This window comes from Psammomys obesus, unplaced genomic scaffold (genome assembly GCF_907164565.1).
Source record: "Psammomys obesus unplaced genomic scaffold, mPsaObe1.curated_primary_1811, whole genome shotgun sequence".
Taxonomy (NCBI): Eukaryota; Metazoa; Chordata; class Mammalia; order Rodentia; family Muridae; genus Psammomys; species Psammomys obesus.
In genome coordinates this window covers 18,951,765-18,976,382 of record NW_026596046.1, presented here as the reverse complement: position 1 = coordinate 18,976,382, position 24,618 = coordinate 18,951,765, and the positions used below count along the sequence as shown (strand labels likewise).

The following is a 24,618-nucleotide window of genomic DNA, read 5'->3' as shown; positions in this document are numbered from 1 at the left end:
GGCTCTGATCCCTTGAGACAGAGGAGGTGGCAGGATTCTTTTATGGAGTTCCTCCTTGGGAGGATGCCAAACACTCATGCTGCCAAGAGCAGGGCTTCTTGCTCCACGTTATCTTTAAGGAGAAGCTTTGAGGGCTGATGTAACGACATGATGGCAGAAAGCCAGCCGTGTCGGTAGCCAAGGAGGGCTTTGAGAACCACCTTTGCTGCGGGGCGGTGCCACCCGCCAGGTTGCTCATGATTGCGGTAGGTTTCTGCGAGAAACCCCAGTGAGGCGGTGTCCACACCGGGGCTTGGGGGCGGAGTCTCTGGGGGCGGGGCGAGCTCGGCTCCTCCCGCAGGCTCCGCTCCAGGCCCTAGTTTAAAAGGCTGGAAGGCGGGCTTCGCGAACTAGTATCCTGAGAGTGCCAAGGAGCCGGGTTGGCACAGCCATGACCCGGCAGGCAGGGGGCTCTTGGCTGCTCCGCGGTCTCCTGCTCTTCGCGTTGTTCGCTGCCGGCGTCGCAGCCTTCAGCTGGGATCTCCCGGAGCCCCGCAGCCGAGCCAGCAAGATTCGAGTGCACCCTCGGGGCAACCTCTGGGCGACCGGTGAGTCTTAAGGGAACCCAACAGGCATGCTGCCTTCTCCTTGGTCCCCAGTTTCCTTTCAACCCTCTTGGAAGCTCTTAGCGGCGGAGCTCCTGCAGACCCCGGGGGTTCATCAAGTTTAACAGGCGGGAATCCCGAGACAGACGCCCAGCAGTCACAGACTTGGCCAAGTTAACCCACTCAGCAGGTTTAAGATAGGGCTGGGTCAGCATCTCAAATCTGGTTCCCAGGCGGTCCCCCTTCCCTTAGGAAGAATACCAAGTCTCACCTCCTGTCTTCTCTGCATATCCATCTTTGAGGTACCTTCTCCACTTCCTTCCCTGGCAGGTGGTCTCCCTGGCCCCAAGCTCTCTCCCCTTCTTCCGGCTGTACTGTCCTCCGGTGGGTCAGAAAAGGCTGGCGTAGTCAGTCAGCTTTGCCTCCACCCAGACGTCTGTGGCCTCTTGCTGAGGGAAACGTTTCTTGTCTTCCCTCTGCGAGAGCTGAAAGGTAGTCTAGACCAGAACTTGCCTAGAGTAATAAGGTCCTCACTCCCTAGCTTCCGTGTACCTTGGCACCTCCTTTTTAGGTCACTTCATGGGCAAGAAGAGCCTGGAGCCCCCGAGCCTGTCACTGGTGGGGACGGCACCCCCCAACACCCAGAGGGACCAGAGACTGCAGCTGAGTCACGAAGTGCTCAGGATCCTCCTGCTAAAGAAAGCTCTAGGCATGAACCTCAGTGGCCCGGCCCCCCCACTCCAGGTGAGCCCCTGCCCCAGGACCAGCATGGAAGAACCCAGCAGGAGTTCAGGGTGGGACTGCCTAGCCAGGGTGCAATGGGTATGGATTCCACAAAGCCAGGGTCCTGGGGCTGCATGAAAAAAGTTCCTCCTTGCCCATTCCCAGTGTGAAGTCACAGACCAGAATTATTCTAGCCCTTAGGCAGAGCTTTCTCCGTGCCACACAGCCTTGCCCAGCCCAGTTGTCTTCCACTACTGGCCAAGACCACTTTTGCCATGTCAATCTGTGCCTGCGGTCTGAACCCCGAGCCTTGAAGCCTGGAGGTGCGAGGGGAAGCTACCAGTGGAGACAGAACTCTGGACCAGCTTGCTTTCCATCCTCCCGTCCATTTACCAATGGCAGGCTTCGTCATATCGTCAGTGCCCTTGACAATAAAGGCCCTGTGCGGCTGTCCTGTGCATTTAGGATGCTTAGCACATCCCTGGTCTCCACCACCACATGCCATTCCCCCTCCTCGCCAAGATCCCTCCACGCAGAGAACAGTGCACTTGCCTGCAGTCCCAGATAGTTCAGAGGCTGATGCAGGAGGATGGTTTGCGATCAGGAGTTCAGGAAGAACAAAAACAAAAGCCTTCAGACATCAATGTTGATGACCCCCAGGGGGAAGGGGACCCGAATCACTGCCGGTTATAAAGCACTGACCTGTGGTGCCCAAGGCCTTAGTGTCCTGCCTGGCTGGTGGCAGCTCCTCCCTGCTCTGCTCCTGGTGTTGTCCCCACTGCACACTGCTCTCCCTGGCACTTGCTGCTGTGTGCAGAAGGTGGTGGGGTGGGGTAGACTCTATGCTGGGGCCCTACCTACCTACCTAGTTGCTGGGTGACCTCAGAAATCCCTCAGCTACCCTAAGCCTCGTGTTCTTTATCAAATGGAAATAACAGGCTCACCTCCCAGTAGATGAGACCATCTCTACCACGTGTGCAGCACAGTGCTGGGCACACAGAAAGCCCCTATCACCCGTCTGCTGCTGACCCCCTTCACGTCCCCCGCTGTGACGAGCACAGTGTACATATGCTGAAAGGAGAGCTTCCTTAGAGAAGGGCTACCTCCAGTCCCAGCAAACATCCCAGAAACCTTGGAGGCAAGAGCAGGAAGCTTAGGCTGGCTGAGTCCAAAGAGCGATATCATCCCCTCCAGGGACATCATTTTGAAAGGCCTGAAATACCAAAACTAACCAGGGCATCTCAGAGGAAGCAATACTGCACACGGACAGTAGTAGCAGGACGAATCAGAGTGAGGGCTGGAGCAGGACTTGGGGACGAGGCATGTTGCTCGTGTCTTGAACTTGATTTCTGTGATGTCCTTTAGTTGTCATGACTACCCTGTGAAATTGGAGCTATATTCTGGGAAAACCATTACCCCTGACTCCGCAGGCCTTTCAGGGAGAAAGGTTCTCACTCAGAGGCTCAGCTGAGAGCCTGTCCTGTCCACTCTGTCTACACCCAGCATATCCCTGTGATTTATGGACTCCAGGGGCAAACATTCTCATTTTGCCTTCAGCACAGGAGCCTGCTGGAGCCAATACTGCAGAAGTGATGCCAACAATGAAACAACCGCAACACTCGGCTTAGAATGTGTCCATCCAGGGAAGCTGCTGGACGGAATCCTTGCAGTGGCCCCGTCTGGATATAAACCCTAAACTCAAACGTGTTACTGTGATTTCTGGTTGGGTGGCCAGGAATGTTGACGATGCAGACACGAAGTCTTTCCTACCCTATTTCTTGCTTCCCTGGTGAAGTCGTGAATAAAAATCCTGCTCTTGACACAGAATGTCTGGGCCTCTCCTTCCACCCACATTTGAGGAAAGGGGAAAGTTCTCTGAAGGGTGGCATGTCCAGCCAGATAGGGTGGTCTCGAAAAACCCTCACCATGGCACCAGCCAGGCAATGAGTGATTGGCAGCTCTCAGCAGTCAGGTATTAGGTTAGCTGCACAGGCCCACGGCCAGCCCTGAGCTTCGCTTACTTCTGCTACCTAAAGTTTCTTGGCCTGCAATGCGAGCCTGCCTCCACTATGCTACACTCACCCCACCGTTCATCCCCACACCGAGTGTTAGTGCGGTACCTGGTGCAGACGAACGCGACACACGAATTCAGCCCTGCTGTGTCCTTACTCTTCTCCGTATGCAGGGACCTCCTCAAATAAAAATTAAATTGGGATGTCACATACTTTATTAGTAGTTTATTGTGTAACATAGACTGGCCTCGAACTCCCTCTGTAGCAAATGATGACCCCAAACTTCTGATCCTCCCGCCTCTATCTCCTGTGCCCTGGAATTACGAGTGTGAATCACCAAAAGGGGGGGGGAGCGGTTTACATGGTACTCGAAAACTATTTGGTGCTTGCTAGGCAAGCACTCCACCAGCTGAGCTGCATCCCCAGCCCAATAATATCCCTTTAATTAAAAAAAATCCTAAAGTATCCTGCACGGACATAATCACGCAAACTTCTAAATTAACTGTTCACCTGAAGTTCCAATTAAGTCTGTACTGTACCTGGCTTTGGGACACTGACAGCTCTTTGGCTGCACAGACTTGATCCTAAACAGGGACATATTTGATGTCTCGGATCCTGGTTGTAGCTGCCAACAATGAATCTCTGCTTTTGCCCGGACTCTGCACACAGACCCGGGGAAACATCAACCTTGCTTCCGCGCAGCTCTGAGCGCTCACGACACTGCTAGGCGGAAGACCACGCCCTCTCCTCGCGAGAGCGCGCGCCTGCCCAGGAAGTCTGGCTGGCGGAAGTGGAGCGGCGGAAGCCACAGTTGCTATGGAGCTCGCGGAGGACTGGCTTGTGGAGTCTTTGCGCTTGTAAATCGGGCTTGGTGGGCGGTGGGAGAGGGCGCGGGGCCGCGTCCCGCATGACCGGCCGCTAGGTCCTAACCCCCGGCCTCTCGCTCAGGGACATTCGGCCCTTTGTAAGCAAGTAATGTGACCAGAGCCGCGCTTATGAAGGCTGATCTAGCACACATGACCACTTATGTTGTGCCGGCCGCTAGGTTAACTTGAACACAGATTCTCGTTTGCTTGTTCATCTCAACCTGGGGAAATCAACTTTTGTGGAACCCCAGGGGTTCCACAGAGGAGAGCCAAGGCTGGGTTCCTGATGGCTGGCCTGGTCCTATACAGTAGGCAGACTTAGTCCCACGTCTACCTAACTCTAGAGCCTGGGTTCACTAAGCCAGCAGCGATCACAGAGTTCTTGGTCAGCTGTGGAGTGTCGGTCAGCGTGATTTTTGTATCCCTGTCCTGCAGGTACCAAGATTTCCATGCATTTGACCTCTCAGGAGCCACTCGAGTCCTTGAGTGGGTTGGTGAAAAAGGTAACATCCCTTGACCGCCACTAACAGAGATGTGTTTCTACCCCTGGCTGAGTTTCTTAAGATCTCAGCCTTCAGAGAGAGCCTTCCATTCCCTGACAAAAGGCTGCCCAGTGAGTGGGGAAGAAATCAGACGCGGCCCACACCATTTCTTAACAGTTTGTCATGGTTACTGTTTTGTTTCAGGAGTCTTGGTCGCTGGTTATGAAAGTTTGAAAAAAAATGAAATTCTTCATTTGATACTACCTCTCAGACTCACTGTGAAGGAAAACCAGGTAACTTAAATAGGAAAAGTGATTGTACGTGTCAGTGGAGTGCCTCTTACCCACCAGCTACTATCTCTGACAAACTCTGGGTCTGCCCTTAAAGTCTAAGAGAAGGAGCCAGGTGGTGATAATGCACACCTTTAATCCCAGGGCTTATGAGGCAGAGGATCTCTGTGAGTTCCAGCACAGCCAAGGCTACACAGAAAAAGAAGAAAAAGTCTAGTGGAAGGAGGCTCCTGTGCCTAGGGCTGAATGCCAAGCAAGGTCAGATGGTTCACAAGGGAGGTGCTACAGGGCAATCTTAACTCTATCAAGAATAGATTCAGGGGCTCAGAGCACCGGCGCCATCCACACTGCAGTGATGGCAGCGCATAGGCCTTTCTAACTACTGCCCCAAAGCATCCAGCATCCTGTTCTGGCCTCCAAGGGTACCAGGTGCACATGTGGGACACAGACACGCATGGAGGCGAAACATCCCATACACAGAATAAATAATCAAAAGTAGATACAGGCACGTGAGAAGTAGCCCAGTGGTGTAGCACTCACAAAGCTCTCTGTTCAATCCTTATACCATCACACACACACACACACACATACACATGAGGGAGCCATTAGGGTATAGGGGTTGGTGGATGAGTAAGATCACCTGGGATGAAGGGTCTGAGGATTAAGACAGCAGGGACAGACAGAACCTTAGGGAGCACATTTAAATGATGCAAAGAAGGAGTAGTCTTTGAAGAAGGAGGAAGAGAATGTGTGAGCAGTAGCTGTGTAAGGGCGGCCAGTGGCTATGTCTGCTAGCCAGCCGGAGCTGCACAGTGAGAACGTGTCTCAAGAAGAAGAAGGAAGACAAAAGAACAAGAGTTGAATGTGCCTGATAGAGGGAACGCTTGCTGCGTGGTCATTTGGTCTTTGTTGCTAGAGGGGCTCACCAGGCTTCTAGTGGGGGTGAGCGCTCGGCGGTAGTGATCCTTGGTTTCCTGGGTGAAACCATTTACCCTCTGTGACTCCTCCAGGAAAGCCTAAACTGCTTTTTGCCCCGTAGTGAGAAGGGCAGAGGACAGGCCAGAAGGAGGCTGGGAGATAGGCAGGAAGGAAAAGAAGCTGGACATGTAGTCACTTACATGTCCTGCCAAGGTCCAGCTGAGTGACTCTCATGACCTCCTTCCCTCGAGTTCAGCTGAGGCGTTCATATGAAAAGCAGGTACTGAGCCAGGCGTGGAGGCGTATCTTTAATCCCAGCGCTCTGAGTTCCAGGGCAGCCAGGGCTATCCAGAGAGACCCTGTCTAGAAAAGGGGAAAAAAGCAAAGAAAAGCGGGTGCTGACGGATTGCTCCCACCCCTTTCTGCTTTAGGGCTTGTTCCCAGAAAGGGATTTCAAAGTGCGCCATGGAGGATTTTCAGACAGATCTGTCTTTGACCTAAAGCATGTGCCAGATACCAGGTATGGCCAGTCTGTGTCCCAGACCTCCCATTCTTTGGGGATGACAGGAAATGCTCTGCAGTGTTCCCTCTTTTTATCACCGTGCCCACGTCTCAGTATACAGACATAGGTGTGAACACATGACACCGGGCTCACACAGATTTGGCATAGGAAGAAACCAGTAGCTTCTCAGCTGTTTTCATTAGTGGAGCCAACAGTGTCAAGTTGCTCCAGGGACCAAATGCAGAATGGAAAAGTACTCACAAGCTTCTCAGAGCTGACAGACACTTCCTACGGAAGCTCGGAGTTTCGCACAGGGTTATGCGCTCAGGCTTCCCACTTGTGTCCTTTCTAGGTGACCACCACGACCTGTGGAAGTGTGGGCTCAGACTGCGGCTCTCTCTGAGCTGTGATCCTGTCCCTAAAGCAGGGTGAGCCTGCGCATCTGAGTGAGGGCTGCTGGTCGCAGGGATCCTGAGTGGGCTGGAGGGGCAAGGCTGCGGGTGAGCGTCCCTCCGTCTGGACTGAGGTTTTCTGTCTCCGGAACAGATTGCTGGTGACCAGTGGCCGTCCGGGGAGTTACATACAGGTGTGGCGGATGGGGGAGGACAATGGTGAGTAAAGCTCAGTTGTCGGAAGTTGACGTTTAGGAAAGTGACTCACACACCCCCGTCCCTTCTGCTGAGCCAGTAAAAAAGCACTTACGGGAGGCGGCAGAGGACAGCAAGTTTCTGTCTACTTTTGTAGAAGAAAGATGAATCCACAGTGTCACAGACAGGCCTAAAAGCAGTTCCTTGAACTTCCAGAGTGGAGTTTACCAACCCAGCTGCTGGCAGCACACCTAGCCAGGACCTCTCTGCTGGACAGGGCCAGGGGCAGGGCTGAGCACTCAGGAGTACTTGGCTCTTGGAGGAGGGAGCATGGACGAGGAAGGTCCCTCCTGTTACAGTGCGCTAGTTCTGGGAATGGAAAATACAAGCGACCAAGAGGCTCACGGACAGTCTCTCACCCAGAGATTATGCTACTTCCCAAGAGGCACAGAGAAGGCCCTGTCCCTTCTCAGAATGGTAGGAAGTCCCCCTGTGGGGACAAGCAATGGTCCCCTGTCAGGCAGGCACCAGAGCATGTATCTCTCTAGCCTGATGCAACCATTCCTTCCTTCCCTCCTCCAGCGAAAGGCGAGTCAGAGCAGGCATGGGCTGCCCCATGCTGCCTCCTGCAAAGCTTCCCACCATTACCGCTCCAAGCCTTCACTGGGTGGGGCGGGGGTTCTGTTGAGCTCATCCCTGACCCTGTGCAGGCTATTTGACACTTGTCTGTGCAGCTGCTCCCAGTTCCTTTGTCACTTACCTATACGTGTGGTAGGTTTTGTTGTGGCTGGGGTTGTTGTTGGCTTTTCAATGTAAGGTTTCGCCGCATAGCCCTGGCTGTCCTGGAACTTGCTCTTGTAGACCAGGCTGTTCTCAGAGATCTGCCTGCCTCTGCTAGGAATTAAAGGCTGGGGTCAAAGGTGTGTGCGCCAACACCCGGTGTGTTGCTGCTCTTGTAATGATTTTATTGCAGTATGTTCTACCTACCATACGCTTCATCCATTTCAAGTGTACAGGTCAATGATTTCGAAAGAAAATTTGCCAAGTTTTGCAGCCATCCCTATAAATCAGTTTTAGAACATTTTTATTGCTCCCATAAATTCTGTCATGCCATTTATTACTAATCTCACTCCACACCCTGCTCCAGGCAATTATTAATATATCTTCTCTATAGTAGGTTTGCCTATTCTAAAAAAAAAAAATCTTTAAAAAAAAAAAGATTTATTATTTATACAGTGTTCTGTCTGCATGTACCCATGCCTGCAGGACAGAAGATCTTACTATGAATGGTTGTGAGCCACCATGTGGTTGCTGGGAATTGAACTCAGGACCTTCAGAAGAACAGCTAGTGCTCTTAACCCGTGAGCCATCTCTCCAGCCCCTGAAAAAAATTTTATCAGTGGAACCTTTTACGTATTCTCTTGATTCTGACCTTTGCCCCCTACCATATGCTTTTTTTATTTGTTTGTTTTTTCAAGACAGGGCTTTTCTGTGTAGCCTTGACTGTCCTGGACTCACTTTGTAGGCCAGGCTGGCCTCACTGACAGAGCTCCAGCCGCCTGCCTCTGCCTCTGCCTCCTGGGATTACAGGCATGCACCACAGCCGGCTCAGCATATGCCTAAGACTGCCCATGTTATACTGCGTGCATCAGTAATGTGTTTCTTTTATTGCTGATACTGTTCTCTTGTATGGGTAAAGCATGTTTTTTCTGTCTGTCCTAGCCCTCATGTACAAATCCTGATATGGACATATATTGCTGGATTATGTGGCAAACATACAGGGTTGTGTTTTGTTTTGTTTTAAGAAATTAAAAGCAGAGAGTGGAGAGCTGGCCCGGTGGTTAAGTGCTGTTGCTGCTGTTCAGAGTGCCTAGGTTTGGTTCCCAGCACGTTTATTCGTCAGCTAGTTCACAGCCACCTGTTACTCCAGTTTTCGGAGAGCAGGCGCCTGCCTTCTGGCCTGCGTGGGCACCTGCAGCATGGTGCCCATAACCTCAGCAGGCACATACATACGTAGAAAAGTTTACCAAGTGAGTTCATCTGTGTCCCGCCAGTGGTGTGCAAAGGTTGCCATTTTTCTGTGCCCTCGCCAGCATTTGTCACCAGCTCTCAGTGGTTAGAGAGTAAACCTCCTGCCTGCCGGGCAAGCACTGGCCCCTAAGCCTGCCTTTTGTATTAAAGCCATTCCAGCAGGTGTAGCATTATATATCACTGTAGCTTTCGTTTACATTTTTCCACCAACAGCACTGAACGTCTTGCATGTGGTTGTGAAGCCGTTCATTTATTTAGTGAAATGATGACCTTTAAGCCACCTTTCACCAGCAGGTGGATTCATTGAGTCATAAAAGTTCTTTGTGCGTGCTAGATACAAGCTCTCCCTTAGAAACATTTGCTGACAATTTATCCCAGTTCAGTGTTTTTCTTCTTATTGTTATGTGTGGTGGTGGTGCTTTGCTTTGGTTTTGCTTTTGGTTTTTCGAGACAGTTTCTCTGTGTATCCCTAGCTTTCCTGGAACTTGCTCTGTAGACCAGGCTGGCCTTGAGCTCACAGAGATCCGCCTGCCTCTGCCTCCCGAGTGCTGGGATTAAAGGTGTGATACAGGGTCACACTGTATAATCGTGGCTGTCCTGAAACTCACTTATATAGTCCAGGCTGGTCTCCAGCTCCCAAGCTCTGGGATTAAAAGTGTATATCACCACTCCGGGCTCCTTGATCATCATTACGTGCTGGTTTGCAATATTGGGTGGGGATATTTTAGAGGATATACTAATGTACTGAGTGGAGAAAGAGGCTGGATTCTTGTTTTATGTATGCATGTTATTATAGTACTGGATGGAGAGGGAGCCCAGGGCCTCAGTTATGCCAGGCCAGTGCTCGGACATTGAAGCTTTGAAATAGGTCTCCTCCCTTCCAGCAGCTGAGAGCCTTCCCCATGCTCAGAGTAGCAGGTCCTGGAAGAATTTCCTTCAAATTCCTTGGAGTCAGTGCGGAGGAGTCGGGAACTATAAAACGGGAGAGCCAGGCAGGCTCTGCCAACGTGGCCTCAACTGGATAGCCTTTCGGTGCTCCCTAGAGACCAGATAATCGTCCTGACACTCAGCTGTTGTGTCTGCTGAAAGCCCTTCTCAGCTCGTGTTGAGAAGTGTGGACAGAATGCCCTGAGGGAGCTGTGGCCCTGGGAGGCCGGAAGTCCCGGGGCTTGTGCTTCAAGGGAACTGTCCAGAAGGAACCTGCTGCCACACACTCAGGATCAGCTGTTCACTGCCCTTCTCACATTCTTTTGGGGGGAAAGAAAATACAAAGGATAAAATGAGATTTCTCTTTTCAGTAGTTTGTGCCGCAAATGACTTGTTCCAAACTGTCACAAGTGACATCAAGAGAAGTATCAAATGACTCCCAGCACTCAGGAGACAGAGGCAGATGGATCTCTGTAAGTTTGAGGCCAGCCTGGTCTACATAGTGAGACCTATTTCCAAAAACTTAACGATAGTGAAAAGGCCTCGGGGCTGGAGAGATGGCTCTGTGCTTAAGAGCATGCTGCTCTCCCAAAGGACCAGGATTCGATTGCCAGTACCTATATGGCGGTAACAACTGTCTGTAACTCCACTCCAGGGGGATCGACACCTTCATACACACACACAAGCAGGCACAACACCAGTACACATAAAAACTGTTTCTTTAAAGAAAAGCCTCTGATGATAATAGACCAGACTAGAAACAGCTAGCTAACCAAGCAGCCTGAGCCAGAGATAAACAGGAAAACTACAGAGATGAGAACCAAACAAAAGTTGAAACATTCATTCTAGCACTAGGAGATGGAGACAGGAGGATCAAGAGTTTGAGGCCGGGGCTGGAGAGGTGGCTCAGAGATTAAGAACACTTGCTGTGCTGCTGTGCTTCTAAAGGTCCTGAGTTCAATTCCCAGCAACCACATGGTGGCTCACAACCATCTACAGTAAGATCTGGTGTACCGGCAGAATGATGTATAAATAATAAATAAATCTTAAAAAATAAAAAGAGTTTGAGGCCACCCTAGGCTACGTAGCAGGACCCTGTCTCAAAAAAAAAAAAAAAAATAGAGGTCCAGCAAGACAGCTCAGCAAGTGAAAGCACTGAGTGCCAAGCCTGACCATCTGGCAGTCTAAACCCAATCCCAGAACGTCCCCACAGGGTAGGCAGAAAAACTGACTCCTGCAGCTTGTTCTCTGACCTTCACACATGCACACAGCCACAGTATGCACCCATCGTAATAAGCGAAGTAAATGATGTTTAAAAATGAAAACTAAACTAAAATCTTAATGCTACTTGAAAATACATCTTTTTTCCATTTTGTACAAGAGGCGGCCCATCCTGTTTCTCCATTTTCATGGGTGCCATCTGCAGCGCCACCGTGAGCCGCAGGTCTGGCAGGCTGCGCGAGGTCAGAGTGTATTTAGGAAGGAGCAGGACGGTTCATGAGCTCGTGCTTGTTACTTTTCACTGGGGGGTGTAACTGACAGCAGCAGCCTGTTCATTCCCTTCCTCTTCCCCTCTAGCTCTTCTCCACCAGACAAGTCACAGGGGCATGATTGCAAGATGGCTGTAATGACTCACTGTCTCCCATTTGCAAAAAATAGTTCAGAAGACAAAGTGAAAGTGATTCTGGCAGGTTCAAAATGTGAACAAAACCCAGAGTGTTTTTGCCTCAACACTGTCTCACCAGCCCTAGCGCTCTCTCTCTCCTGACCTTCTAAATGTCAAGGAAGGTTTCCAGCCAGCCCTCACTGGCATTCTGTGCTTTGGCCTCTTCCCCTTTCCCTCAGATGTCATTGAAGCTGTCAGTACCGTTGACGCACAGGACAAAGAGGAGAGTCTCTGGCCTCGGGTGTCCGTCTTCTCCTCTGCGGCACCTGGGATCCTCCATGGGGCACGGCTCAGTGGCCTGCGGACTGTGGAAGTAGAATCCCTGAAGATGACATACAGCTCAGGTACCACCACAGTGTGCCCCCTGCTGGCTGCCCCAGCCAGCCCCCCACCACACACACTCAGCCCCCCCATCACCACCACCTGTGAGCCATTGCTCAAGCCTTTGTGCCAGGTGCGGGGAAAACCTGGGGCTTATGGAGCAAACCCCGGCCTCCGGAACCCAGTACCTGCCCAGCAGAATAGACCAGCAAGATGAGGGAAAGGTGTGAACGTGATTCATTCCCCCGGGTCCTGGCGCAGCCCACCAGTACTGCCACATTGCCAGACCCACCTGACTCCAGCACCGTTTCTTCTTTGCCCTCTGTCATCTTACAGGTACAAGTGACAGTGAGCCGTTGAGCAGCCTTCAGGTCCTAGACGCAGACACCTTTGCTTTCTGTGGCACCTCAGGTCGGCTGGGGCTTGTGGACACCCGCCAGAAGTGGGCACCATCGGAGACCGTCAGCCCTAGCCCTGGCTCTAGTGCGGAAAGATGGTGTGCAGAAGTCAGGGACAGGGGCCAAGGCCCTGTGCCCTGCATCGCCAGCCTTGGCTCACATGGCCAGCTCTGTCTCTTTGATCCCCGGAATCTCTCTCAGCCTGTGAGCTCAGCCCAGTGTCCAGTCTCCAGACCCAGCCCTGACCCAGAGCTGCTGCGGGTGACCTGGGCTCCAGGCCTGGACAACTGCTTGGCTATTTCAGGTACTGTTGAAAAGATGTCTGTTTCTCCACTGCTCTCTCCCAAGGAGATGTCTGTTTCTCTACTGCTCTCTCCCAAGGATGCTAGGTGCCTGGGGAGGAATCTGCAGCCCATAGTTAACCTGAACTACAAAAGTTCAGGTTGCCTGCTGGAACACCAATTTGGTCTCTGGGCTCCTCAAAGTTGGGACCCTCCCACCCGGTCACTGAACTTGCAGCTGCCGGCAGTGGCCCTTACAAGTCTTAACAGGTTCAGTGTATCGAGAGACTTGTAGACAGTAAGATCCAGAATAGCCAGAGGTGGTACCCAACGTCATCTCCGTGAGCTGCTTGCTGCTGGTATGTCTAGCTATAGCCATGACAGCAGGCTCCTAAAGCCTAGGGAGTCTCATTTTGAGGACATTTCAATGGGGCATCTAGGATCCAGTGAGAAAGGTCTGTTGCAAGCACAAAAGAGACGTTTCAGGATCCGGAAAGAGAGAAGAAACATTGTGCAAGAGAGAACAGGAAGACAGCAGGTGGCATAGGGATAGATGGACAAGAGGGTGACACTCTAAAGAAAAGACAGGCCATCTGCTGAGACCACAGGTGGAGGGGCTGGATTTTAGAGTAACTTGAAAAGGTTTGAAAGTTTAGTCCTCTGTTATGAGGACTAAAGTTGACACATGCTAAAGCTGGGGGCATAGCTCACTAAAGCTAGCAAGCATGAGGGCCTAAGTTTGATCCCCAGAACCCATGTAGAAATACTAGACAGTCTACACAGAGAAACCCTGTCTTGAAAAACCAACATGTGCCTGGGCAGTGATGGTGCACACCTTGAATCCCAGCACTCAGACAGAGGCAGGTGGATCTCTGAGTTCAAGGCCAGCCTGGTCTACAGAGTGATGAGTTCCAAGACAGCCAAGGCTACACAGAGAAGCCCTGGCTCAAAAAACCAAAGAACAACAACAACAACAAAAAACTAATATGTATATTATATTGAAAAATATGTAAAAACAGAGAGAGAGAGAGAGTGTGTGTGTGTGTGTGTGTGTGTGTGTGTGTGTGTGTGTGTGTGTGTTTTTTCCTGGTCAGCCAGGGCTACATAGTGTCTTGGGTCTGGGGGAAGAAAGCTGGACGTGGTGGCATGTGCTTAAAATTCTAACACCAGAGGCACAGAAACAGGCAGGGTTCATTGACTGATCAGCATGGCCAAGTTGGTGAGTGTCAGGCCAGTGAAAAGACTATGACAAACAAGGTGCAGTGTGCCTGAAAAGTGATACCTAAGGCTTCCCTCTCTGCCCTCCACGTGGACACACACACACACTCATCTGCCTTAGGCCTGAGTGTGTGATGCATATCCTCTCCTACGCTGTGATGTGCGATAGTTACCCTCAGTGCCCATGGAGACGGCCCCCTCGGTGCAGGCACAGCTTTCTCCATGGGTGGCCTCGGGGTGTCTTAGGAAGTGAGGCATGTGAGGTCATGCTCCTCTTTTCCTCCTTCTTCTCCAGGCTTTGACAGGACAGTGCAAATCTATGATGTCACATCGTGGGATGGAAAGAAAGTCCAAGCGGAGCCTCTCTTCACTCACAAAGGCCACATCTTCCTGGATGGAAATGAGGTTGACTCTGCCCCTCTGGTCACCGCCCACACCTGGCACCCTTGCAAACCCAGAACTTTGTTATCAGCAGCGAGCGATGCCTCTCTGCATGTGTGGGACTGGGTGGACCTGCAGGCCTGTTAACAGCATCCGTTTCGTTCGTGGGCCTCTGAGAAGAGGAACAGTTGCTTGAGTGGCGGTTGCAGGACTCTTGGGTGACCACAGCTCTACCAAGGCCAAGTTAGCCTGCCCTTCCCATCCCTTCTCCTTACCTGTCACATTAGGGTGGTGGTCACTACCACCCAGGGCTGTGGGGAAAGCCACAGTGAGGCATCTGAGAACAGTTGGGGGGCGCATGGCATGGCCCCGCCGCTCCAAGTGTGAATGGCAGTGCTGTGTTCCTGTCTTCACAGCATCATAGAATCAGGAGAGCTGGAGTGTGAATGTGGGCGTGAGCTTTTTCATAAAAGGAAGCGGTGTCTAAGGCCCAATAAACATTGAAAAAAAATGCCAGTAACAAGCAAATAACAACGTGTTTATGTATTTACTTACTTAGTTTTTGTACATGGGATTAAACCCAGGGCCTGCTATACTGAGTTATGTCCTAACTGCTTTTACATGTTTTTGAGTTTTTCCTCTGTGTGTGTTGTGTCCATATCTGTGTGTCCACACTCATGAGTGTGGGCACTAGGCAGTGCTGGCAGTGGGTTCATTCTGAGGTGTCTGCTTGGCTGAAGGCCACACGAATGTCCTCTCTTCGTGCTGACTGGAGTGAACTCTGCCTTCTCACTGTTGGATAAGGGTCCCATCTTTGTGACTGTATTTAACCTTAATTCCCAGGCCAGGAGAGATGGCTCATGGTTGAGAACACTGGTCTGCCCTTCCAGAGGTCTTGATTCAATTCCCAGCAACCACATGGTAGCTCCCAACCATCTAAACTGAGATGCTCTCTCCTGGCACGCAGGTGTACATGCAGATAGAGCACTCACCTACATAACAAAAAAAACTTTAGTTCTTAGACCCCCAACTCCAAATATGGTCACACTGGGGGTTACAGCTTCAAGTAATGAGTAAGGAGTAGACTTGCGTTCACAGCACTTAAATATTTGGGGATAAGAAAAACCTAACAATTTTTTAAAGTAAATTTTATTTATTTTTATTTTACCTTTTGTTTTTGAGATACAGACGTACTATGTAAAGGCTCAGGCTGACCTTGAACGTGCAAAGCCTCCTTCCTCAGCCTCCTGAGGCCATTTCCCAGCAGATGTAGACAGATGTCTGTTCTCTTCCCTTAACACCAGGCTGAGAGCTCAGATGCTCCACCCCTCCCGCCTCAGCTTCCTGAGTAGCTGGGTTATGGCTAGTGGCACCAAGACCAGGATGGAAGTGACTTACTTGATTATTTAGCAGTGGAGTAGATAGGTCGGTTTTAGAGGGCTTTGAGACTTGCAGTTTCACGACTTGATGCTCAGCGTTTCTGAAGCTTTCTCAGTACTTCCCTCCCTCCTGAAATTCATCCTGTAGCCCTCCCCACTCAGAGCTGTGCTGTCACACTGAGAGCTTGAAATTGGCCAGGGTGGGAGTATTTACATCTCAGGAACTGGCAAATGTTACAAAGCAGGGCTCTTGTTTCCCCCAGAGATGAGGGTTAGCAGCAGCCGCTGGCTGAGCTATAGTATTTCACTAAGTGAAAGCAGAGGGAGTAATTTAGAAAACCTGAGAGTTGCTGTGTGCTTTGCTGAAATGTGTCAGTGAGGGTCTGACCGGGAAGACCAAACCCACACTGGGTAATTTAGTTGAAGCTAAATGGTGCAGAGGAAGCCAAGGAAGGTGAGGCTTACAGATGCGAACAGCTGCAGGAAGTCTCAAGGCAAGGCAGGCCTCCCGGTCTGAACTGTGCAGTCTGGCCGGAGCCTACGAGATGGAGCGGAGGCTGCCTCGGGGTCCCCAGAGAAGATGGCTTGCAGCAACAGGAGGTCGGGACAGACTCAGAAGGTTCATAGAGGAGTACACATGTCCCTTCAGTGTGAGCAATGGCAACCTTCCGCCACAGGTGGAGGTGATGGGGCCTTGAAGCATCAGCAGAAAGAGAATGCCAGGACTATGAGTGAGGCAGAGTAAGGAGGCCTTAAGGGGAGCGAGAGCCTTCGCTTGAAGCCCAGGGTGTTAGAGTTAGGACACTACCTGTAGATAGCTCAGAGGGAGTGAAAGGGTAAAGGGAGTTTCTGGCACAGAGCTGGCTGGCTGGCTGGCTGTGAGGAGTGTTCATTCCACAGCACGACCTGGCCTGGCCTGGCCTGGCCTGGCCTGTGTGTTAGAAGTCGGGAAAGCTGGTCATGGACCAGCTGGAACTCAGTGTTGTCCTTGGTCTAAGGAGAGGGGTGAGGGCTAGGCATAGGCACAGCTGCAGGGGAGGGGGGAGCTGTAAGGCTGGCTTGCCATCTCTGTCCCCGGGGAGAGCTGTAAAGGGGGAGGGGGAAGGGCTGGGTTAGCAGAATGAGAAAGCAGAAGCTGTGGGAAAAGTCATGCCACAGACTGCATCTCTCTCACTTAGCCATCTCCCAGCATCCCTGAACGCCACACACCACACACCACACTAGGTGCCAGGACGAGATAGTGAACCGTCTCTACCAGAGGACCTCACTTAGAACTCACCCTGACAGCGGAGATGAGTTACCCGCTTGTGCTTGGGAGAGAGCAGGCTCACACAGGAAAGGTGACAGTGGACTTGTACCCTTGTGTTCAGAAAGAGGGGACATCACCAGGAAAGACACAGCCGCACCCCTAGGAGTCAACGCAGCTGGGAATGCAACTAAGAACACAGGCTTGGGGCCTAAGCGATACTCGTCCTGTGACATGAGTATTGGAATTGAGAATGGTATGGGATCTCTGTGTAGTCTGTCTACCCATTGCGTGCCAGGCCAGTCAGGGCTACAGAAGGAGGCCCTGCCTCAAAATGCAGAGTAGGATGAAGACATTTTAAATCCAATGTATGTATTTATGTATTGTGTGGTGTGGGTGTGTGTCTGTGTGTATGTGGCGTGGGTGTGGTGTGTGTGTGTGTGTGTGTGTGTGTATGTGGCGTGGGTGTGGTGTGTGTGGTGTGTGTGTCTGTGTGTGTCTGTGTGTATGTGGCGTGGGTGTGCTGTGGGTGTGTGGTGTGTCTGTGTGTGGTGTGTGCATGTGTTACCGGTGCCAAAGCACCTTGAGTGTCGGTGCCACCTTCCACTTCACTTGAGGCAGGCTCTCTTCTGGTTCGCCGCTGCCTCCTCAGGCCGCCTGGCCCTTGAGCTTCAGGTCTGCTCCCTGCGCCTGGCTTCATGTGCTTTCTGAGGAGTCAAACTTAGGGCTTCATGTTTGCAATCCAGTCCTCTTCCCCACTGAGCCATCTCCTTGGCTCTTTAAATAAAAACAAAGGGGAGGGGGTCTCTTAAAAAAAAAAACAAACACAAACAAACAAAAACAACAACAGGTGTAGTGGTGCACACCTTTAATCTGAGCACGCAGGAGGCAGAGGCAGGAGGATTTCTGTGAGTTCGAGGCCAGCCTGTTCTACAAACAGGACAGACAGGAAGCCCTGTCTCTGTGTGAATGGCATGCAATGAGACGTGTCTGAGGACAACCTCAGTGGCAGTCCTCACCTTCCACCTATTTGAGACAGGGTCTCTCTGCAGGCTCTCGACCTGGCCACGCCCACACGGCCGGGCGGACAACGCAGAGCCTCTTCCCGCGCTACCACACTGCATCCTCACTCAACCCCCTGAGCCAGGATCCGAAGCTCGATTGGACAGAGAACCCGGGAGGCAGAGCCGCGAGACCCAGGACTCAGCAAATACTACATTTCCCAGAGGTCCCCACACCCAGACTGACGGCAGCGTCAACCAATAAAATATAAGGATGCGAGGGGCGGGACCGTAGGAGCGCTTTGCAGCCGGAAGGCGTAAAGGATGCTGAGGTCGCGGAGGGCGCAGAGCACCTGCGGACTTTTCAGGGCTGTCACTGACGCGATAACCCAGTGCGGAGCTCAAAGTCCAGTGAACGTTTTCTACTACTGGACGTGTGCTCGGTCACAGGCCTGTCACGTGAGGCTGCAGCACACAGCCCGCCGCTTTGTTTCCTGCACGCCCAGACCTGGCTGAGTCGGAGAGTATCCTTGACACTAACTCATCAACAGCCACCTGCGGGGTATCCACTCGGGGCAAGGACTAGACCTGAACTCTGCTGCGGTGGGAAGAGAAAAGCAGAGCGCGCCTGCTTGAGTACAGTCGGGCGGAGAGAACCTTTCCAAATGCTGCTCCGAACAAGCCGCTTCCTCACGGCGGTGTGCTTCGTGCCGGAGGCGGCTGTGGTCCAAGTTGATGTGCGGGAGTACTACAGAGAGGCCGGGAGAGCCCAGGAGGGAAAAGGTGGGGGGCTTCGGGGGAAGGGGGCAGGAAGGCACGATAGCGCTTTATTTTATCTGGGCTTTTAAGGCTGCCGTGGGTACTTTATCTGTAATCCCAGCAGGAGAATGGAGAGTTCTGGCCAGCGTGGTGGACTACACAGTAAAACCTTGCCTCAAAAAAAAAAAAAAAAAACAAAAACAAAACAAACAAAAAAACATGTGCCTTCGATTTTTGGTGTTAAGGACCAAATCCAGTGCTTCTGACATGTTAGCCACATGCTTTGTCTCTGGGCTCTGTCCCTAGCCCCTGTCACTATTTCCTCAAGGTAGCTAAGCTGTGACTGCCCACAGAAGAGCAGCCCGTGGAAAGAATGACAGGAGAGACCAGGAATGAGAGTGGCTCTCTCTCTCCCCTCTCTCCATTCTCTCCCCATTCTCTTTCCTTCTCCCTCTCTCCTCCCTCTTTCCTTCCTCTCTCTCTCTCTCTTTCTCTCTCTCTCTTTCTCTTGCTTGCTCACTCAGTGTCTCTCTCCCTCTCTCTTCAGACCAGCAGTTATGAGGTGGCTTATGTGGAAGCCCAGGCCAGCATACAGAAACTAGCATCCAAACCAGCACAAGAGTTTCAGAGTTGCCTTAGAGACCAAACAGGAGAGAGTTTGGGGCTCTCGTCCATTGACAGAGCACCTCTTCTTTGACAGGTTTCACATCACCAAGCTATGAAGAATTGGGCAAATTATCCACTGGAGCGACACCTTTCACTTGGTAGCTTCTTCCATAGCTGCTTCAGGCATATGTTAAACTCAGAGCTGAGACACCATGGGGGTGAGCAGTGGGCCCTGGGGCCACAGCCTTTGCTCAGATTACCAACGGTCTCCAGACCTAGACTACAAGGGGCTGTGCAAAACCAAAGGGAAGTAATCCCTGTCTCAACACCTCGCCATCCCTCATGAAATCATATCTATTTCCTCCAAGGCTTTGGGGCATTTTTTTTTTTTTATCAAAAGTGAAAAGATGAATGTTTTACCCAAAGATATGAACAAGCCTGTTAGAACCCTCCATGTGGAAATCTCCATGGCCCAGTGAGAACCAGCCAGTGGAATAAAGCAGCTATGCCCTGAGGAGCTTCCTGATTAGGAGAGAGTGACCCCTATCCCAGTCAGGGGTAAAGGACCAGGAAAGGTCATGATTTGTTACTTGCAAGGACTAATCAGTCAGTTAGAATTGCAACATTCCCTTGACTGACTAGGAAAAGATTAAAAGCTAGCTAACATATCATTTTTACTTACTATCTCTTCTTTTCATCCATTTGTTCCTATTATCATGTCTTGTGCTTTGCTTTGATTTTTAAAACCTTCAAAAAAATTATATGGGGGGTGGGGAGTGACTGCGGTGATGCAGATGTGGAGGTCAGAGGACAGCTTCCGGGAGCTGGCATTCTTCTTTCACTATAGAGGCCCCAGGGACTGAATTGAGGTTGTCAGGCTAGGTGGCCGACTCCTTTACCCACAGAGCCTTCCCGCCTGCCCGAACTCAGAGATCCCCCTGCCTCTGCCTCCCTCCGGAACGCTGGGATTAAAGGTGGGCCACCACCCAATCACCATGCCCTCGCTTACAGCTTTGGTGATAAATGTGAGTGCCCTGTGTGAGAAGCTGAGGCAGGAGATCTATAAATCAGAGGCCAGCCTGGGCTATACTGCCAGACCTTGTCTTGTATAAGCCAAAGTAAAAATAAAAAATTCAAAGGAACTAATACAGTGTAGCTAAGCGACCGCAGGAGTAACCGGTGCTAGTAATGCACTAACCACACAACCGAGTCTCCAGTCTGCCCCAGTTGGGGCCACTTCCCCCAGAGTTCCCAGTGAGAGAGCAGGAGGAGCGAGCACAGCTGCCCTGTCACTGCTTTGGACCTTTTGATTATGCTATAAGCTATTAACGGGTGTCTTGCACTATGTAATCCAAAGGGGAGTTCTGTGGAGAAGTCATCTCATTATGACTGTGTGACACAAATTTGTCTAGAGCCAGGTCTGATGAGCTTCCCACCCCATAAACTCCAGGCAGGTGCAGAGTGGCACATCTTGATAAGGATGCTCGGTTGTTCCTGGATCTGGGCGCTGGTTGTGTGTGTGCAGCTTGTGAATCTAAAGCAAACTGTATACTTTAATGTCCTATGTGCCATATTTCAGTAAGATCTTTAAAGTAAGGGGATTGTTTCAGAATGTAGTGATTCAGTGGATTCATGTGTGAGGGTAGCTGGACATGGCAGCACACAAGACTGTAGTCCTGGTACTTGGGAAGCAGAGGCAGGAGGATAGCTGTGAGGCCAGCCACAGCTACAGAGCAAGGCCTTTCTGTGATGGTGATTTGGCTGACAACTTGACCACATCTGGAATTAACTAAAACCCAAAAATGGGTGGGCACACCTGTGAGGGACCTTTGCTTAACTAGATCGTTTGAAGTGAGAAGATCCACTTCCAATCTGGATCTGTGAGGTGGGAAGATCCACCTTAGATAGGAGCCACACCCTCTGCCAGCAGCCTGTAAGAGGTCGTGGAAGAAAGGAGCTTCTCTCTTTGCTTTCTCTCACCCTTTCAGCAAACCCATTCCTTCACTGGCATTAGAGCAACTTCCTCGGGATTCCATCCTGTCCTGAAGATCAGCTGAGACATCCAGACTCAAGGATGGAACAGTTACTGGATTCTTGGACTTTCCATTCATAGGCAACCAGTGCTGGATTAGCTGGACCACAGAGTCATTCTAATCAATCCCCTTTGTTTAGAGAGATCTCATCCATAAGTTCTGATAAACTCTAGAGAACCCTGACTAATACACTGTCTCAAATTTTAAAAAGCCAAAAATAAAGAGTAAAAGCAATACAAAATCTGAGGTTTCACTTCCTGTCCATATGAGGGTGGCGAGGATCTAGATTTCAAATTGCAGAATAAGCTTCTATAAGCACTTGGTGGTTAAGAGTGCTTGATGCTCTTCCAGAGGAGTTTGGTTCCCAGCACCCACATGGGCCAGCTCCCAACCACCTGTAACTGCAGTTTCAGGGGACCCTACACCCTCTTCTGGCCTCCTCAAGCATCAGCACACACACCTCAAATAAATAAATCCTTAAGCAGGCTGGAGAGACGGCTCAGCGGTGAAGGACACTTGATGCTCTTCCAGAGGACCTGCGTTTGATTTCCGGCACCCACATGGATGGCTCACAAATGTCCATAACTACAGTTCCAGGGGACCTGACACTCTCTTCTGGCCTCAATAAGCACTGCACACAGATGGCGCACAGACATACATGCAGGGGAAACATTTATACCCATGAAATAAAATTAAATAATCTAAAGAAGGAAAGATATATTTAAAATAGATACCTGGTTTCCAGCTGGCTTTTGACTATATGGGACATTTCAAAAACATTAGTTATATCATTGGGATGTTGGTTGATTTCTACAAATATTGTCAGTGATACAATACTGACATTACTGAGAGGGCACTGAAGTGATAATTATCTTGTCAAAGGACAGTATAAGGAACTCGGTACTCAAATTTTTGAGCTCCATCTGCCTCATGAATTTATATATATCTCTGTGAAGTGAGCCAACTAGAAAATATTTATAGTTATTATCACACAGTGAGCTGGATTCTAAAAAGAGTTTGTAATCTCAGAATAGGTATTACCATAAATTATACTAAAACTCTAAGGTGGCTATGTCAGTACATGCTTGTAATCCTAGCACTTAGGAAATAAAATCATGAGGCTCAGAAATTCAAGATCATCCTTAGCTACATATGGAGTTTAAGACTAGCAAGAGCTACATGAGAAACTTAACGTCAACTGGTAAACTATTCTAGCTATGCTCTCTTTCTGGCACGCAGCTTCCGTGCCTTCCTGAATAGACTCAAATAACTGTTGACATCTAATAGGACTTTGTAGTTTTCCCTTAAAACAAATAAAAATATATATATAATAATTTCCTCATTGTCTCAATTAACTCATTCTGAATAGAGATGAGTCTTAATGCTGTCTTACTCCTTAGCCAAATGTGTCATGCCAAATCTTGAGTGACAGGTAGCTAGGCTGGCCTGGAGTTACATAGACTGGCCTCAAACTTGTGATCTTCCTACCTCTGCCTCCAAGTGCTGGGTTTATAAGCATGAGCCACCACACTTGGGCGACAAATATGCTGAATGGTTCGCAAATAGAGTGGTAGGACTCTAACCCAATGATATGTCGCCTATTTTATTATTTGTTTATTTATCTATTTTCAGTTTTTTGAGACAAGCTTTCTCTGTGTACCTCTGGCTGTCCTTGACTTGCTTTGTAGACCAGGCTGGCCTCAAACTCAAAGGTCTACCTGTCTCTGCCTTCTGACTGCTGGAACTAAAGGCATGGACCATCACTGCACAGCAAATGACATGTTCTTTGAAACAACTCATTTTTTCTTTCTACAAGTCTTAGGCCACTTTTAGCCTGCAGCAGGGGGCGGGTGGGGTATGGAAGTGAGGTACAGGCTTCCTCACAAAGTCTACTTCTCTTTCTTTTCTTTCCTTCTTTTTTTTCTTTCCTTTCTCTGTCTCTTTTCTTTCTGTCTCTTTTCTTTCTTTCCCTTTCCTTTTTCTTTTCTTTCCTTTCCTTTTTCTTTCTTCTTTCTTTTCCCCCACTGAAACTAGGTCTTACTATGTAGCCCTGGCTGTTGGCTGTCCTGGAACTCATTTTGTAGACTAGGCTGGTTTTGAGCTCACAGAGATCCGCCTGCCTCTGCCATCTGAGTGCTGGGACTAAAAGTGTTTATCACCATGCCTGGCCAAGTACAAGTTTTTAACACACATTAAAAAATAAGAATCAGCTGGGCAGGGTGATGCATGGCTTTAATCCCAGCACTCAGGAAGTAGAGGCAGGTGTATCTCTATGAATTCAAGGACGGACTGATCTACAAAGTGAGTTCCAGGACAGCCTGGGCTACACGGAGAAAAACTGTTTCAGAAAACAAAAACAAAATAAAAAAGACTCAGGGACTAGAAAGCCAGGCATGTAATCACAGCACTCAAGAAGGCTCACAAGTTCTATGCTAGTATGAAACGGATAGCTCAATTCCCCCCCCCCGCTTTTTTTTTTTTCTTTTTAAGGCAAAGTCAGGAAAAGAATGGGACTCTAATTGGCAATATTCAGCACCCATCTTTTTACATGCTCCTTGCATAAGCCTCCTACTTAGATGATGGTTTCACATTTCTCAGGATACTGTATCTCTCTTTTTCCTCTTAACAACTCCCTTCTCTAGTTAACATCCTATCTTCACTTTTCATGGGTGGGAATCCTAAGAATAAAGACCAGGAACAACTAAGATTAAGTGTGAATCTGCAGAACAAACTAATTCAAGACCAAATCCTCACCAGGGGATTTCCTTCTTTCTTTTCTCCCTTTTTAAAAAAGATTTATTTTATTTTGTGTATGGGTGTTATGCCTGCATGTATGTATGTACACCATGTGGGTCTGTGCCCATAGAGGTCAGAAGAGGGCAAATTTGACACTTCCTTAAAAAGAATTCCCTTGCTATACAACACCTGCAGGACAGTATTCTAGATCCACACATAAAATTTTAAATGTGGGGCTGGAGAGAAAGTTCAGTTGGCACATACATGTTGTGAAACCGTGAGGATCTCAGTGCAATCCTAGCACCCATGCTGAAGGCCACGCGTGGTGGCGCTGGCCTGTGACCCTAGCACTGGGAAGGCAGTTCTGGGGGCCGTGCAGCCAGGAGCTTAGTCTAAGCTGAGAGTCCGGTGGGAGACTGTTTCAAACACCCCAGGGAGACAGTGCCTTAGGAATGACGCTGGAGGTTAACCACTGGCCAGCACACACTCACCCAAACGAAAGGAAAGACGTAAGGGGCTGAGAAGATAACTCAGTAGTGTCATGGCCCCATCCCCCACACTGCATAAATGAGGCAGGGTGGCACATACTGGTAATCCCAGCTCTCAGGAGGTGGAGGCAAGAGGATCAGAAGTTCAAGATCCTCAAATACATTACACGTTCAAGGCCAGCA

At 50.1% G+C, this 24,618-nt stretch overlaps 2 protein-coding genes and 1 long non-coding RNA gene across 10 annotated transcripts; 2 read left to right on the top strand and 1 right to left on the bottom strand.

The window, feature by feature from the left end:
- The first annotated feature begins 254 nt into the window (after nt 1-254).
- On the top strand, nt 255-3,128 carry Nmb (neuromedin B). 2 transcript variants are annotated; one of them, XM_055623133.1, is made up of 3 exons: nt 255-587; nt 1,156-1,328; nt 2,870-3,128. In XM_055623133.1, the coding sequence occupies exons 1-3, from the start codon at nt 431-433 to the stop codon at nt 2,933-2,935; spliced, it is 396 nt and encodes a 131-aa protein (XP_055479108.1). In that variant the 5' UTR covers nt 255-430; the 3' UTR covers nt 2,936-3,128. The 2 variants fall into 2 exon arrangements, with proteins under 2 accessions (XP_055479108.1, XP_055479109.1); XM_055623134.1 differs by having other exon boundaries at nt 256-587; nt 2,865-3,128.
- On the bottom strand, nt 499-4,044 carry LOC129688347 (uncharacterized). Of its 6 annotated transcripts, XR_008721933.1 has the most exons (5): nt 3,859-4,044; nt 3,428-3,499; nt 2,010-2,686; nt 856-1,060; nt 499-679 (listed from the first exon to the last, which is right to left on the bottom strand). It is a non-coding gene; the product is annotated as an uncharacterized LOC129688347 (long non-coding RNA). The 6 variants fall into 6 exon arrangements; XR_008721935.1 differs by having other exon boundaries at nt 499-1,060; XR_008721932.1 differs by lacking the exons at nt 499-679; nt 856-1,060 and having other exon boundaries at nt 1,322-2,686.
- Nucleotides 4,045-4,123: 79 nt separating this feature from the next.
- Wdr73 (WD repeat domain 73) lies at nt 4,124-14,770 on the top strand. 2 transcript variants are annotated; one of them, XM_055623131.1, is made up of 8 exons: nt 4,124-4,176; nt 4,621-4,688; nt 4,872-4,960; nt 6,307-6,395; nt 6,924-6,988; nt 11,768-11,932; nt 12,246-12,611; nt 14,102-14,770. In XM_055623131.1, the coding sequence occupies exons 1-8, from the start codon at nt 4,136-4,138 to the stop codon at nt 14,332-14,334; spliced, it is 1,116 nt and encodes a 371-aa protein (XP_055479106.1). In that variant the 5' UTR covers nt 4,124-4,135; the 3' UTR covers nt 14,335-14,770. The 2 variants fall into 2 exon arrangements, with proteins under 2 accessions (XP_055479106.1, XP_055479107.1); XM_055623132.1 differs by lacking the exons at nt 4,124-4,176; nt 4,621-4,688; nt 4,872-4,960 and adding an exon at nt 6,730-6,805 and having other exon boundaries at nt 6,313-6,395.
- Nucleotides 14,771-24,618: the final 9,848 nt, after the last annotated feature.

Bases quoted from the DNA above. Each gene is read 5' to 3' on its own strand.
- Nmb (XM_055623133.1), top strand. From the start codon at position 431: ATGACCCGGCAGGCAGGGGGCTCTTGGCTGCTCCGCGGTCTCCTGCTC. The intron at 588-1,155 runs GTGAGTCTTAAG...CCTCCTTTTTAG, and splicing joins GGGCAACCTCTGGGCGACCG to GTCACTTCATGGGCAAGAAG. The intron at 1,329-2,869 runs GTGAGCCCCTGC...CCTTCAGCACAG, and splicing joins GCCCGGCCCCCCCACTCCAG to GAGCCTGCTGGAGCCAATAC.
- Wdr73 (XM_055623131.1), top strand. From the start codon at position 4,136: ATGGAGCTCGCGGAGGACTGGCTTGTGGAGTCTTTGCGCTT. The intron at 11,933-12,245 runs GTACCACCACAG...GTCATCTTACAG, and splicing joins GAAGATGACATACAGCTCAG to GTACAAGTGACAGTGAGCCG. The intron at 12,612-14,101 runs GTACTGTTGAAA...CTTCTTCTCCAG, and splicing joins CAACTGCTTGGCTATTTCAG to GCTTTGACAGGACAGTGCAA.